The sequence below is a fragment of the Physeter macrocephalus genome, chromosome 4 (assembly GCF_002837175.3).
Source record: "Physeter macrocephalus isolate SW-GA chromosome 4, ASM283717v5, whole genome shotgun sequence".
NCBI classification, from domain to species: domain Eukaryota; kingdom Metazoa; phylum Chordata; class Mammalia; order Artiodactyla; family Physeteridae; genus Physeter; species Physeter macrocephalus.
The window spans coordinates 109459839-109474875 of record NC_041217.1 but is presented as its reverse complement, the minus strand read 5'-3'; the positions used below and the strand labels follow the sequence as shown (position 1 = coordinate 109474875).

The following is a 15037-nucleotide window of genomic DNA, read 5'->3' as shown; positions in this document are numbered from 1 at the left end:
GACCTGGTGCCCCGCAGCGGGAGAGGCCACAGCAGTGAGAGGCCCGCGTACCGCAAAAAAAAAAAAAACCCAAAAAACAAAAACACTGATGGATCAAGGAATAACAAAGTTATAGAGGAAACCAAAAGAAAAACTGAAAAAATAAATGGGGAGGAGGAATGGAGTGAGATAAATTGCTTATCACTCACAATGGACAACCAACAGATATCGCTTAAATGACAAATCAAGAAACAGCAGCAGTAAACCTGGAGTGATAGAGGAAGCTACCTAAAGAATAAAAGGTGATTGTTTCCTCTGAGAAGTGGGATTGATGTGGATGTCAGAGAGGAACACTTTTAGTTTTTATTTTCCATCTACCTGAATTGTTTAAAATTTTTGTTCAGGTACATGAACTAAAACTAAAATTGTTTTTAATCCTAAAAACCATTAGGGCTGGCAGGCTTAGTCGGGAATGAGAGTTGACTGTCTAACAGTGCAGGAAGATCCCAGGAGATTACAAAAAGCAGGTATAGAAGCTCAAAATAGATTTGAAGTAAAAGGCCATATTAAATAAAGGCATATACCTATTGAGCACTGCTGAATACAGCAGAGTCAATAAAAGAGGTTTATTGGGCTTCCCTGGTGGCGCAGTGGTTAAGAATCTGCCTGCCAATGCAGGGGACACAGGTTCCAGCCCTGGCCCAGGAAGATCCCACATGCTGCGGAGAAACTAAGCCCATGTGCCACAACTACTGAGCCTGAGCTCTAGAGCCCACAAGCCACAACTACTCAACCCACGTGCCACAACTACTGAAGCCCACGTGCCTAGAGCCCGTGATCTGCAACAAGAGAAGCCACAACAATGAGAAGCCCGCGCACAACAATGAAGACCCAACACAGCCAAAAATAAATAAATTAATAAATTAATAAAAAAAATAAAAGGTTTATTATGACAGTGATTTAAACAACAAATGTGTAGTATTTTCTACTTAGGATGGCAGAGATTAACTTTAAAACTATTCCCATTCAAAATAACGTAACAAAATAAGTGTGGCCCTTAAAGTACTGCAGATTCTGGAAAACTCAATTTTGAACAAAAAAAAGTTATTACATATATTTATGGATAATATATTATGGTCCAATACTTTAACATGTTCACTTTAAAAGAATGACTTTAAAATAAGTGACCCTTAAAAATCATTATAATAATTAATAGCATGACACCAAGGTTATATATTTTAATAAAGCTTTTACATTTCTGGAACAACTGAGTAATTCATACAATATACGTGATATAGCAAACAAAAGGAAGAAGACTGACACAGTCTTCTTACAAAATAATTAGGTACATTTCTATTGACTGTTTTCTCAATATATATATATCTGTCACATATTCTTTTGGGATTCTTCTGAATTGTTATACAAAGCTTTAAAAATGAAAATTTCATATAAAAATAGTTATTTATCTGGTTTTTTAACAAGTAAATTTTCAAATTAAATAACAAGGTGTTCCACTTATCAATGTATATTGCATAGAAATAGTTAAATACTTTAATATTTAGAAAAACATCAAGGAGTCAGTTTTTTTAATGGCTGCTACATCTTTAAGTTGATAACTCAAATTTTATTAATAATTTTAAATTACACATTCTGTAGGTATAAAAGTTAAAAAAATACATTCTGATTTAATAAAAAAACTAAATTTACATTTTCAAACACTGTTGTGATTGCTATAATGACTATCTTGAAGATATAATTAGCCAAAATAAGTTAATTTTTAAAAATCAATAACATGTAGTATGCTGGCAAGATTTCTTTAGAAACAAATGAAGGTAATTATAAAGTCAAAGTTATATATGTACTATTACAAATAAATATGTTCTAAGTATAATTACTTTGTTTTAAAAAGCAGAAGATAAAAACACATAGATTAGGTGAAGAATTTTAAGTCACCAGTGCAGAAATCTCGAAACTTAATCCCTTAATAAATTAGAAGATTTCAATTTAAAGGATGACTTCTCACTGGGGATATTGTGACTTTCTGTGAATCAAAAAAGGAAAGTCTATTTTTTCTATATTTAGATGTTTCTAGTGTTTTGGTTCAAGTGTTTCTATGCAACTCCTCCTTTAACTTAAATGTAATTTCCCTGAAAAGGACATTTTTAAGCTAATGATTTTGGCCTCATGACATATATTTTAAAGATACATGTGATTCTGCAGCCAATCCCTCACCTCATTCTAATACCTATATATATATGCACTTATAAATATATACATATTTTTGGGATTATAAAAATATTTAATTTTATGTTTAAATAATTACTGAATGTTAATACAGAATACATTAATATTTGCATAATTTTACTTTTATTTATAAAAAGGTTTTCTTATAGCAGCATTTGCATTGCAAATGAAATGTGATTGAATGATGTTGCAGTGTGCATGGAGTCAGACTGCAAATCAGACTAAGCAGCCACAGCATTCTTCTAGAAGGAACATCTGTTTCAGAAAAGCAGTTCCTATAAAGTACAAAAATCTTGAGGGGCTAATAACTTATGTGAATCTTAGAAGTGCATTTTAAAGTTATATCCATAGAATTGGCAAGATTTAAACAAATATCCACGAGAAGTCCAGGTTATCTTTTTACCTCAAGAAAAATTTTCTAATGAAATAAGTAAAAATTATGTTAATGAATGTTGTTTTTAATTGAATCACATGAACCTGTTAGAAAGTAACTGAAGCTTTCAAGAGTAAAAAATTTAAAACATCACTGTGAGAGATACAAGAAAGTGACAAAGATTGATGTGAAACTTAAGACATTATTTAAAAAAAAAAACTCTCAACCTCACACACTCATATTAAGCTTGTTTTTGTTGAGTTCACGCTCCAGATTTCCAATCAAAGTATCGATACTTTCTTGTAGGTCTTTGAGATTGACTTTTCGGTCCCTAGACTCAATAGCCTGCATTGTCAAATATGTCTGAAATGTGCACTCTTTGGATGTGGGAGTTGGCTGTTCAATCATGATATCTGGTTCATACATTTTGCTACAGTTTTCTCCATTTTCTCTGTCTTCTGAAGGCACATCGTCATAATCCACATCATTTAAATTTTCTTTCATATTTAAAAAGTAGTTTTCTCCACAGCTGCTCCAGTCTCCTGCATAACGATTACTTAGTGGACTGTCTAATCTGGTTTGCCTTGGCCTAAGTACTCTTGATGAATCAGTACCACTCAAATTTAACAGGTAAGGTCGTTCTTTCTTCCGCCTCAAATAATTTAGAGAAGACTTCTGCTCTGGGAACAAATTGTTTGCTGATTCTTTGATAGTTAAACGTTGCACTAGAAACAAACAATAAATTTGCTTTAGCGACAGTAATCCAACTGAATCCAATTTAAAAACACAGAGCTAAATAAATAATAAGCCATTTAATAATTAACTACAAACATGCATTAAAACAAACACATGCACACTACCAAAACAAAGCATTCCATAATTATTTTTTCTATCATCAGACATAATCAAGATTAGGGACAGAAGCCAGTAGAATGTTCAGTGGTGCTAATTCATGCTAATTCACAACATCCCAAAATAAATTTCCAATGTTGATTAACTTTCTGTGCAAGTTAATTATTATCTAGATGTAATTCAAACAGTAGCTAAGCTGGTAGCTTCTTCTAAATTAAAAGCTACAGCAAAAAGCAGGCAAGCCATATTGGAGTACAAACGAAACAAAAGTTCCTTCATCTGCAAACATCTAAATGAGGCCAAGGCATCTAAAGTGCTCACTCTAAAAGTTCTAATCTTTGTGTTTTTTTGCAATTCTATTAGCAGCAGTGTCATAATTTACTTTACTTTAAGCAGCCCAAATTTCACTTTGATAAAATGAACGAAATCTAGACTTGTCCACTTGTTACCTGAGCTTGATTATACAGCATTAGCTACTAAGAGTCTTCATTTATTGCCTGAAAATAGTACAGATATTTTATTTTCCCATTCGGTTAGGAATCTAACAATCTCAAATAACATTCCTCATATTAAGGCTAATTTCTTCCATTAGTATGCATTGCACTGGCCAAATATATTACCATGGAGATACACATTATTTCACAACAAACCAAGGCTTTACAGCTTATTCTTTTGTGTGTATTGAACAAAACACGTGTCGAATGGACTTAATTTAAATGTTGGGGCACGGCTATTAAAAACTGTCCATAATACCTTTCTCTTTCTGCTTGTTTATTCTCCATTAATACTTCCCTTCACTAAGATTAAGGGAACATATAATCAGTGATAATGCACCAACTTTACACTCTCCAACATCTAATAAATACTTGTTTCCTACTGTATAAAATAATTGAAGAATAATACAAACATGTATATGGCTCTAGTTTTCCAGATATACAGTGATTTTATAACATTTTCAGAGATTGCATAATTTTTTTAACTTATTTTATTAAAATACTTGATAACTTTGTATAGGTATGTCTTTAACATTTTTGTTTAACTGCATTTTTATGATGGTTATTATAGATCATTATGACAGCTAAAAGCTCTTGATCTAAAATTTTCTAGAAAATAAAGGTCTGATAATTACTTTACCTTGATATTTAATAACAATATTAATATAGAATGTCCTATGCCATTAACTGATGTAATTGCAGAATTGATATCTGAATTTTTCCACTGTTTAATTATTCATATTCCTTCTTCTGTTGAAACTGCTTATCTCCTCTAAATCTCCTTGCTTTCCTCCCTTCATTTTCTGTGCTTTTCCTGTTCTTCTTAGTGCTTAAGTGTCATGCCTATTGTTTTTGCCAACCCATTACAGTACTCTGCTAACCTTGAGGTCATCTGGTTTGTGATCCAACCAAAGTAAAACATTTTTGATTCTGTGTTAAGCTTGTCTTATTTTGTCTGCATTTTCTGACATTCACCTTCAAAACCCACATTCATTTTACTGTCAGGTGCTTAAAGTTGTTTAACCCAAGTTCCTATCCAAACATTATTTTTGTATATTTTCTTGGAAAATATTTAAGAAAACAATTATAATATTTTATATCTTTTAGACTAAAACTTCAATTTCTACAAAATCAACTTTACTAGCTTTTTAAACTACTGACGGTGAAATGGTTTCCCATTAAATACGTAGATAAAATGGCCATTTTAACCCCAAAAGAAAAGTTCTGGTTTTCCTAGCACTGTTGACTACTCACCTTCAACAGGATAAAATGAACATGCAGTCTATAAATTTGCTGAAAATTTTTCCAAACATAATGATAATTACTAAGAAACTTAATTTTCTTATCTTGTTTTCTTCCAATAGCTTTATATTTTTAGTCACCACTTTATTAGCTTTTTATCTATAGTATAATTACCTTATTTAACACAATATATTGGGTGTCTAGTTAGTGCCAAGTATTCTGTTAGGACCTGGAAATATAAGGGTAAGCAAAATATAGTCCCTGACCTCATGAAGCTTAGTCTAGTGAGAAAAATGAAACAAAAAGAATTAGGGAAAATTGATAGCTTTTCCAAAAGAAAAAAAAAAAGAAAGCCTTATCCCAAATCTATTCATCATAAAAAATGTGATACACCAAACAGCTGGTCTAAGAGTTACACACTCTCTAAAGCTATTTCCCCATCTATAAAGAGAAAGGGTAGCCTATCATTAATTTCCAATATTCTTAAAACAGCAGCCCTATTTTTAAAAAGCAACTACTTTGTAAAAACCCAGTACATAAGAAAGATGAAAAGAAGACTGCTTTGGTCAAAAGGGAAATATGTTTCCATTTTGCTCCCTCACCTGTTACCAATCTGGCCTCAAGGCTGCTCCTAAAGAACTTAGGGCTTTGGCAGACGACAATCTGTAAAGCAATTGGCGGGCTTCCCTGGTGGCGCAGTGGTTGAGAGTCCTCCTGCCGATGCAGGGGACACGGCTTCGTGCCCCGGTCCGGGAAGATCCCACATGCCGCGGAGCTGCTGGGCCCGTGAGCCATGGCCGCTGAGCCTGCGCGTCCGGAGCCTGTGCTCCACAACGCAAGAGGCCACAACAGTGAGAGGCCCGCATACCGCAAAAAAAAAAGCAATTGGCAGGCTGACTTTTACCTTCCAGTACCAATATGCCAGGGTTCTAACTGATCACTTTGAACGAAGACAGATTTTTCAAGTATAAAGCTCAAAGCAAATTATATTCTTGCCCAAAATTTAAAAATAACACAAAACAAAATAAAAAGTTAGGGAAGTAAAAAGGCAGGTGGACAGGAAAGGGTAGAACCAATTCTTTTTACCTCTGGAGTAGGGGAAGTTCCAAAAAGAAAAATAAGTAGGATACAGATAGCAAGGGAGCTAAAACCTTCCTACTGAATGCTTAGAGATGAGCATTCACCAAGTTAATATGGTGTGGCCCGTTCTCTACGTCACCATCAATTTTCTCAGGCTCAGTAAGTACACTATATCTACTTGATTTCTGCCTCTTGAATCCAAAAGCAAGTGATGTTAGAGGGCAAAACTAACTGCTGTTTCCTCTTATCTTTCTGCCCTGTTCTGTCCTTTGTTTGAGGTATTATAACTAAAGAAAGGTAACAGGTTATAGACGATGGGGCAGTTATTTTTCAATCCAATCACACAAACCTTTGGAATAAGGAACTGTACATTAGGAGACAGTTGCTTAAGGTTGTCATTGAAATATTGTACAGTGAATCTCAAATCTGAACCTGCCTTTTTTCTATAACATACAAGTTAAGTTTTTGCTCTTAAACCCAAGACTAAGATGACTATTACAAAATAATGAAATGACATTAACCACTGATACAGAATTAATGATAAAGAACTCAGGTACTGATAGTAAACTTAGTATCTCCAGGCAAACAAATTTTCATTTGTGATTAGAATAAGATGGCTCCTTTCCCAACTCCTCATGTTTATTAAAATTAAAGCAGTTCTAGGAAAAGCTAAGAAACACATTTAAAACTTGAACCTGACCAATTAACCAGACCAATTAACCAGAGCATCTTCATTCAGGACTTTTAAATAATAAATAACACATACTAATTCAGGTAAAATATAAATTAGAAACGATTTTTTTAAGCCTGTGTTTAAAAGAAAGCAAAAATGTTAATTCTACAAATTTAAAAGTTGAAAATTTTTATTAGCTTAATTTTTAACTCATTTTTAAAAATTAATTAGATTTTTTAAAAGGCTAAATCAAGCAATCCTTTGTACTTTGGTCTATTCTTCTCATATACATTAATAAAAGAGTAACAAAGCACATTTACTGAGGGCTAACTTTATGCTAAACTGTCTGCTCATTTCCTTAGATGCTTTATCTCAATCTTCACAAAAACCCTGAGGTAGGCACTATTTATAGAGAAGCAAACTGAGGCCTAAGAAAACTAAAGTGTTTGCCTGAGTCCACACTGCTGGTGAGTGCCACAGTCGGATCTGAATCTAAGCCTGACTCTAGGGCCCAAACACTTCTACCACTGTGCACTACACTAAGCATCTAAGTACTTTCACACTTGGTACTATGCACAGTAGGGGAGGGAAGCAGCGGCTACTACCATGTAAGAAATTTTTGGAACCTAAATACAGGACCCTTTATAAAACATCTAACTAATACATATTCCTTTTAGCTCTGAAACTACATAAGAGTTGTATTAGAAAAATAACTGTCAGCCTTTCGTTATTGAGTAGAATAGGGATGGATAAGAAAGATGGAAAGATTGCAGATAATTGTCAGCTCAAGCCTGGATAACTTGAAGAATGACCATGAATACAGTATAGACATCAGGAGGAAGAACAGATTTAAGGAGAAAAATGAATTCTGCTTTATATCAGTTGAAATAAAAACGAGAAGGGTAAAGAAATTAATATTTTACTGAGTACCTATTATGTGCTAAGAGCTGTGCTGAGCACCTTACACACATAATTCTTTATTTAATCCTCTTATAAATTCTATAAACATATTACTAATCCACATGAGAAAAGATGATACTGAGGCTCTATGATGTTAAAGAACTTGTCCAAGGTCAGACTGCTAATAAGTGACACAACCAGGATTCAAATCCAGAGCTGACCAAATCCAAAACGATCAATGACCAAACATTGATCTCTACGTCTACAATAGTATCAGCAAAAGCAGAAAATTTAAATGGAGAAATCTAAAGGGCAGGTATCAATTCATAACTATTTTAAAAAGCAAAATCTAGAAAAGATTTTCTTCAATCATACATGGGCATATTTAATGATTAGCTAATTCAAACACCCTATCATTGAAAGAGAAGAATATTTCCATAGAATCATTTACCTGGCCAGAGTTGAAGTAAGTAATGAAGAACTTCAATATGTTTTTTAAAATCCAAAGCACTTGCAAGTTCTTCTGAATCAGTAAAGACTCTGTTGTTATGGGTGGAAGTCTCTTGCCTCTGACTTAATAATACGGGTCCAAAGCACACAGCCAAATTCTGGCAAGTCATCTTATTCACATCACGATAAGAAGCCACCAATTTCAAATGATCCAACAACATCATTAGGGTTGCCTAAATTGAATTAAATTAAATTTCACTTAACACAGTCACACGGGGCAAATTCAAGGACACAATTTATAGCAGAAAATATAGATGGGCATACTGTCACTTTTTAAAAGGTTGTTTCAAAGATTTGCTTGTAAGTTGGATGTTTGGAACTTGAAACATATTTTCTTATAGAAATGTTACACAGGGCCCTTAGGTTTCAATGACATAATCTGATTCATTAAATGGTTAAAATATACATTCTATAAAGTGCTCATGAATGCATTCCAAATTTCAGCTGGAGTCCCTGGGAAAATATACCATCAAATTTTTCCTCTCTTCCCTCCTCTAAAAAGATAACAGCAAAGGCTGCAATGGAAAGGGGATTAGGGTGAGAATGTTCATTTTTAAGTTCAGATAAATCCTGTAGTCATAAGTAGGGACCAACATCCTAAAATCTAGGGAGCCAACCATGGCCAGGTTCTATTGTGATCCAGATTAGGAAAAAGGCCAATGCGCTTCTTAGCTAATAAATATTTTAAGTATACAAACCATGGAAAAGGGAAGAATAGTATAATTAGAAATGAAAAAAAAAATTGAAAAATATTTTTTTAAATCCTTGAAAAAACTAGTAAGGGGAGTTGTTTAAGAAGTTAGAATGGTTATTTAGGTTTAAGCAGTTGTGGAAAGGAATGATGTTTTTTGATATACTAGCATATGATCAATCATTTAACAAATAAAATAAGTGTGTAATTTCTTCTTCATAATTGTGTTGAAGAAATAAACGCCAACTATAATTTGTAATTTTTAAAAATTATTAAAGAAAGAAAAAAAATCAAAATGACATTTCTGGAGTCAAAGTGACAACTGGATTTGATGATTAGAAGGTAATTAGTAACCTTGGCAAGAACAGGTCCACAGAGATGGAGCAGGAAGCTAGATGACAATATTCTGAGTAGTAAATGAGTGGTGAAGAATTGATAACCTCCAGAATAAACATTTGCTCAATGTTTGGCTGTGAAGGGAAGGAATGAGGGGAAAATTGGATCTAGGGTAGACTAGATTGATATTTTGAAATCAAAATGGATCTAGAGTAGACTAGACTGATATTTTGAAATCAAAACCAGTCACACATTGGTTAACACAGTTCACACGCACACACACACACACACACACACACACACACACACGACTGGTTAAATACATTAGTTTCAATCTCAATAGCAAGCCAAGAAACACAGCCTAAAATAAGAAATCTTTTTTTTTGTCTACGAAATAAGATCAGCCAAAAAATGTAATTGTTGTGTCCCTTTTGAAAAGTAATATGAAAAATGTATTAAGAGCCTCAAAATGTTCACATTATTTAAATCAGCAATTCCACTCTGAAATTCTATTCCAAATAAGTAATTCTAACTGAAAAGAAATCTGTGGACAAATATATACAAATAGGTTCAAACCCTAAATATTACACAAAACAGAATGGTGATAAATTGTCAAATCTACTCAATGGAATATTATGCAGCCTTTTTAGAAAGAATATTAACAGCATGAACTTTAAGGCCATTAAGACCTAAATTCATATGACAGACTACAACACTCAAAAAAGCCATATACTCTTGGGCAAGTGATTTACATTCCCTGACACTCAAATCTTCACTTATAAGTAAAATGACACGTATAACTTTACCTTATATTGGTGAAGGGATATTTCTACCCCACACCCCACCCTTCTGCTTCTGTCTACCTTTGTAGCTGCTCCCCTCCCCCACCCAAAGGAGCAGTAATTGCTAATCTAACCAGAGAGAGTACAGGCCATTCAGATGACTACAATCAACTAGTGAATGAAGGTATTGGGCTTAAAACATTTCTACCCACTCACTCTTGGACTTTCTGTTCTCATATGATAAGAAATATAGGGACATTCCTGGTGGTCCAGTGGCTGAGACTCCGTGCTCCCAATGCAGGGGTCCCGGGTTTGATCCCTGGTTGGGGAACTAGATCCCACACGCCGCAACGAAGACCCCACACAGCCAAATAAATAAATAAATAAATATTTTTTAAAAAGAAAGAAATATAGGCAAAGCCAGCCTCATCTGGATAAGCCTGGCCACATTTCTTTCCCTTATTTTCCCTTTTGTTCTAAGGAACAAGAGCTAAAGTTAGGCTAAAACTAGTTCTGCAGACCCAGTCATCCTATCTCTCCTGCAGGCATACCTGAAGATACTGGTCCCAAGATTCAGATTGTGCGGAGGGGGCAAATGGAAAGAGACGAGGAAGGAAATGGTGGTGGTGAGGGTTGTTTAAGTCTTGAGGCTAAGCCATGTACACCAATCAGGTACCATATTTTTAAAATACTAAAAGGAACTACACCAAAATGATAATTATTGTTGCCTTTAGATATTGATAATTATAATTTCCATTCTTCTTTTCTATATCTTCCTAAATTTTCTATAATAAACATATATCATTTTAATAATAACAATACTCTTTTAAAACTTATAGGGAGTATTCATGCCTAGGCTAAAATCATATACAGAAAAGATAACATTATTTTCTAGATTTATTCTGTTTAAGAAGCAATTTCTAGATTTATGCTGTTTAAGTAGCCTTTGGCAAAGGCAGAGCTAAAACTCATGAGTGCTACAAATGTCAAATATCTAAAAAATTATTTGTAGCTCTGGAGCTAAGTATACAATTCATTAGCTGGCTTCCAGAAAGAATGCATACCAATTGTGCTTACCTTCAATGCATACCAATTGTGCTTACCTTCAATGCATACCAACTGTGCTTACCTTCTCAGCGTCAGGCAGACAATCCAGCAGGTCAACAGTGTACTTAGAATCACTTGGATCATTCTCACAACCATTTGATGACATTTTCAAAGGATTTTTTGCCATTGCATCTAATACAGCCTCATAAAGCTGCTTTGTTATCAGAGGAGAAGGAAGTTCTCTTAAATAATCCTTAAGAACACCTTCAGAAAACAAACCAGAGACAGATGGCAATTAGTCTTAAGAGTGAAATAAAAGTGTGGTGAATTTTTTTTCAAAGAATTATTACAGCGAACTTTTAACATTCTGAAAACAATAAAAGCAACAATGTAAAAAGAAGTATTATAGCAAAACAATAGCAATTTGTATCCTTAGAAATTGCTTCACTAATTGACTTTTTGTTTTGAAACCATGCTAATAATGTACACACATAATAACCAATTATCATACATATTAGGTTTGTTCATAAAGTAAATCCCTTATAAAAAGCTCCTCTAAGTGCATGTAAAAGAAAATAAGGAATACTAATATTAATTGTAAATTATTCCAATTATGTGAATTTTTAATTTCTAGGCTTTTCATAAGCCCTTGCAAATAAGTGAGCTATATAAATATATTTCCTCTTTAATACAGAAGATATGGCTTAAACATACGTACTGGATAGTCTGGATAATCTCTAATGCTATACTATGGAAGGAAAAAAATCATTCCTAAAACCAAACAAATGAAACCAAAAGCCAAGAACAGAAAACATCAGACTTGTCACTATAATAGGAATGAGGTTAAGTCAATTTCAAACACACCAAAAGTAGTTATGAACTAAGAGATGATATACCTATAGTAGAGGAAACAGGAAAGAGTAATTAATGGTTGTTACATATAAGGAAGGTAGGTAAGATACTAGCTAAAGGCTAGAATGTGATCACAAGGAAATATAGAAGACATTTCTGACACCCAAAACCTTAATAGAGACAACATTGATTTAGAAAATGCTCTCAGCTTAGCTGAGAACTTAGTTTGAGAGCTTAATTTGAATTTAAACATGATCATAAAGAAAGTTTCCCATCTAATAAATCTTTTAAATTTGATAGACCATGGTTCATTAGTTTCTTATGCATCCTTCCAGTATTTGCTTATGCAAATATAAATAATATATTACGATTTGTTCCCCTTTATTACATAAAAGATAGCATATATGTCCTGTTCTGTTTCTTGCTTTTTCATTTAACATCATATCCTTGCCATATTTTCAGTACATAGAGATTTTCTTCAAACATTTTTACAGCCACATCACAGTATTCCAATGTATGGATGTCCCATAATTTGATCTAGTCAATTGCAATAGACAGCTACTTAGGTTCTTTCTAATCTTTTGTTATTTCAAAACATGCTACAATGAATAACCTGCACATAATTACTTTGTATGTATGCAAGTATGTTGGTAGGACGAAATCCCAAAACAGGACCACTGGGTCAAAAATACATTTATCATTTTGAGGGAAAAGGAGGTGTAAGGATACTTCCTAGGTCTGGGGCTTCAGCATCTAGGTGAATAACAGCGCTATTACTTGAAATAGGGGAAAAAGGAGGAAAACCATGTTTTAGGGTACAGGAAGCAGTTTCATTTTGAACATATTAAGCTTAAGGTATCTATGGGACATTCAAGCCTACTGGATATAAAAATCTGAGGCTCAGGAAAGAGATGGCTGGAGACACAGATCTGAGAATGGTCAACTTAAAAATGATAACTGGAAACTTGGGAATGACTGAGATTATCAGGGCAGCATACAGCATGATATGAGAAGGCCTAGTGATAAGAGAAGGCCGTGAAGAACATCAGTAGGAAGAATGGCTAAAGGAGTATGAGTGGTAAGAAGAGGCAGGATGGGGGTAGGGATGAGACAGGCAAATATGCTGCAAGGAAGTCAAGGAAAGAATGTTTCAAGAAAGAGTTTAAGGTATCAGTTGATACCCAATAAGAGTTAGGTTAGATAAGAAGAGTGTTCTGGATTGGTCATTTGTATGTTAAAATCATTCAGGATGATGGCAGGACTCCAGTTGGAAATCTAACCATAGGCGAGGTATCAAAGTCTTCACTGAATAAATGGGAATGCCCAAGAGTTCTGTAGGTGATGTTAAAAAAATACGAAAGGCAGAGGTGGTGCAAGACTGTGCCATGGGCCTCCAAAAAGCCTTATTCCTTCATTGAGCATAAGTTCCTACTCAATAGTAAAAAGGTAATAACCTGGAAATAGCACTAAGGAACCAAGAGAATATTGACCAAACTTTTTCTTTTTTTTTTTTAAATTTATTTATTTTATTTATTTATTTTTGGCTGCGTTGGGTCTTCATTGCTGCACACAGGCTTTCTCTAGTTGTGGCGAGCGGGGGCTATTCCTCATTGCGGTGTGCGGGCTTCTCATTGCAGTGGCTTCTCTTGTTGCAGAGCACGGGCTCTACACGCACGGGCTCAACAGCTGTGGCTCGCAGGCCCCAGAGCGCAGGCTCAGCAGTTGCGGCGCACGGGCCCAGCTGCTCTGCGGCATCTGGGATCTTCCTGGACCAGGGCTCGAACCCGCATCCCCCGCATTGGCAGGTGGATTCTCAACCACTGTGCCACCAGGGAAGCCCCAAACTTTTTCTTTGATATATACAAAGAGATACAACATATATAAAGTGCTTGGCATATAATAATAATCAATACATGTTAGACATACAGTGATGATAATGATAAAGCATTTTGTACACAGTATGCATGCAACAATTGTTTATTCACATTCCTTAACTTATATCATGTGATCTTTACTACTATCATTAGTTTCCTACAATGAATTGCAACATTCAGTGTAAAGAGCATTGAGTTACAATTAGAAAGTGAAAATGCAATTTTCTGTAGCTGCCAAATAAAGACACTACTAACCCTTTAGGGCATAATTTTTTTTAAAGGTTCCATATTTGTTCCTTGACAAAGCAAGACTTGTTAGTTCTTATAAAACTCAATATGCCCTGGTAGCTTGAGACTTGCCCTGTAATGCAATTATATTAAATCAAAACCTAAAAGATCTCCAGAAAAGATAACTTTATACCTTAGTGAAACATATATTTCAAATATCATTATCCTTTATATGATTAATATGCTAAACAACCATTAATATAAATGGAATTTTAAATTAACCCAAGTTCAAGATTACTTACTTCACTATAATTTGAGGGCAAATAAGAGAGAATTATTATAACAAATATTAAGCACTTAAAAGTATGCTCAATGAACATTATGTTCAATGAAGTAAAAATTATAGTTGCTTTTCTATAAGCAGACAAATGTCACAGGAAAAATAATCAAAAGATTTTATAAAATGAAACAGAAAGGAGGTATTCATAGTGCGTTGTAACATATATGATACAACTACTCATCAATCTAGAAATTACCTATATGGCCTTATCCCAAAAACTTAGTGATAGGCAGGAGCATCTTAAAGCCATATTGCCTTCTTAACATTTTTCAAACACTGGGACATAAAAACCGTAAGATAATAAATTTGTGGTGACAATCTTTAATGTTATAGGAGCTACTTAAAAAAGACTTGGGGAGAATTTAGGATGAAGTTTATTTAATGCAACACAGTAAATCTTTTATCATGTACTTAAAGCAGGCAATTATTGATAAATAAAGAACTGGTTCTAGTTACATCTCTTAAGCTGCCCTGTAATAGTTAGATACTATGAAACCATATGCCTCTCACCCTCATTCAGGCACAGGACCAACTACACAG

At 34.1% G+C, this 15037-nt stretch overlaps 1 protein-coding gene across 1 annotated transcript in view; it reads right to left on the bottom strand.

Annotated features, from left to right (window-relative positions):
• Window positions 1-940: 940 nt before the first annotated feature.
• The window catches only part of SYDE2 (synapse defective Rho GTPase homolog 2), a 38393-nt gene continuing 24296 nt past the window's right edge, over window positions 941-15037 (bottom strand). Inside the window, exons 5-7 of the mRNA XM_007115256.3 lie at window positions 11286-11467; window positions 8289-8520; window positions 941-3321 (exon numbers count right to left, since the gene is read on the bottom strand). Coding sequence (XP_007115318.3) covers window positions 2825-3321; window positions 8289-8520; window positions 11286-11467 — 911 coding nt within the window. The 3' untranslated portion in view covers window positions 941-2824. The remainder of the gene's footprint in view (window positions 3322-8288; window positions 8521-11285; window positions 11468-15037) is intronic.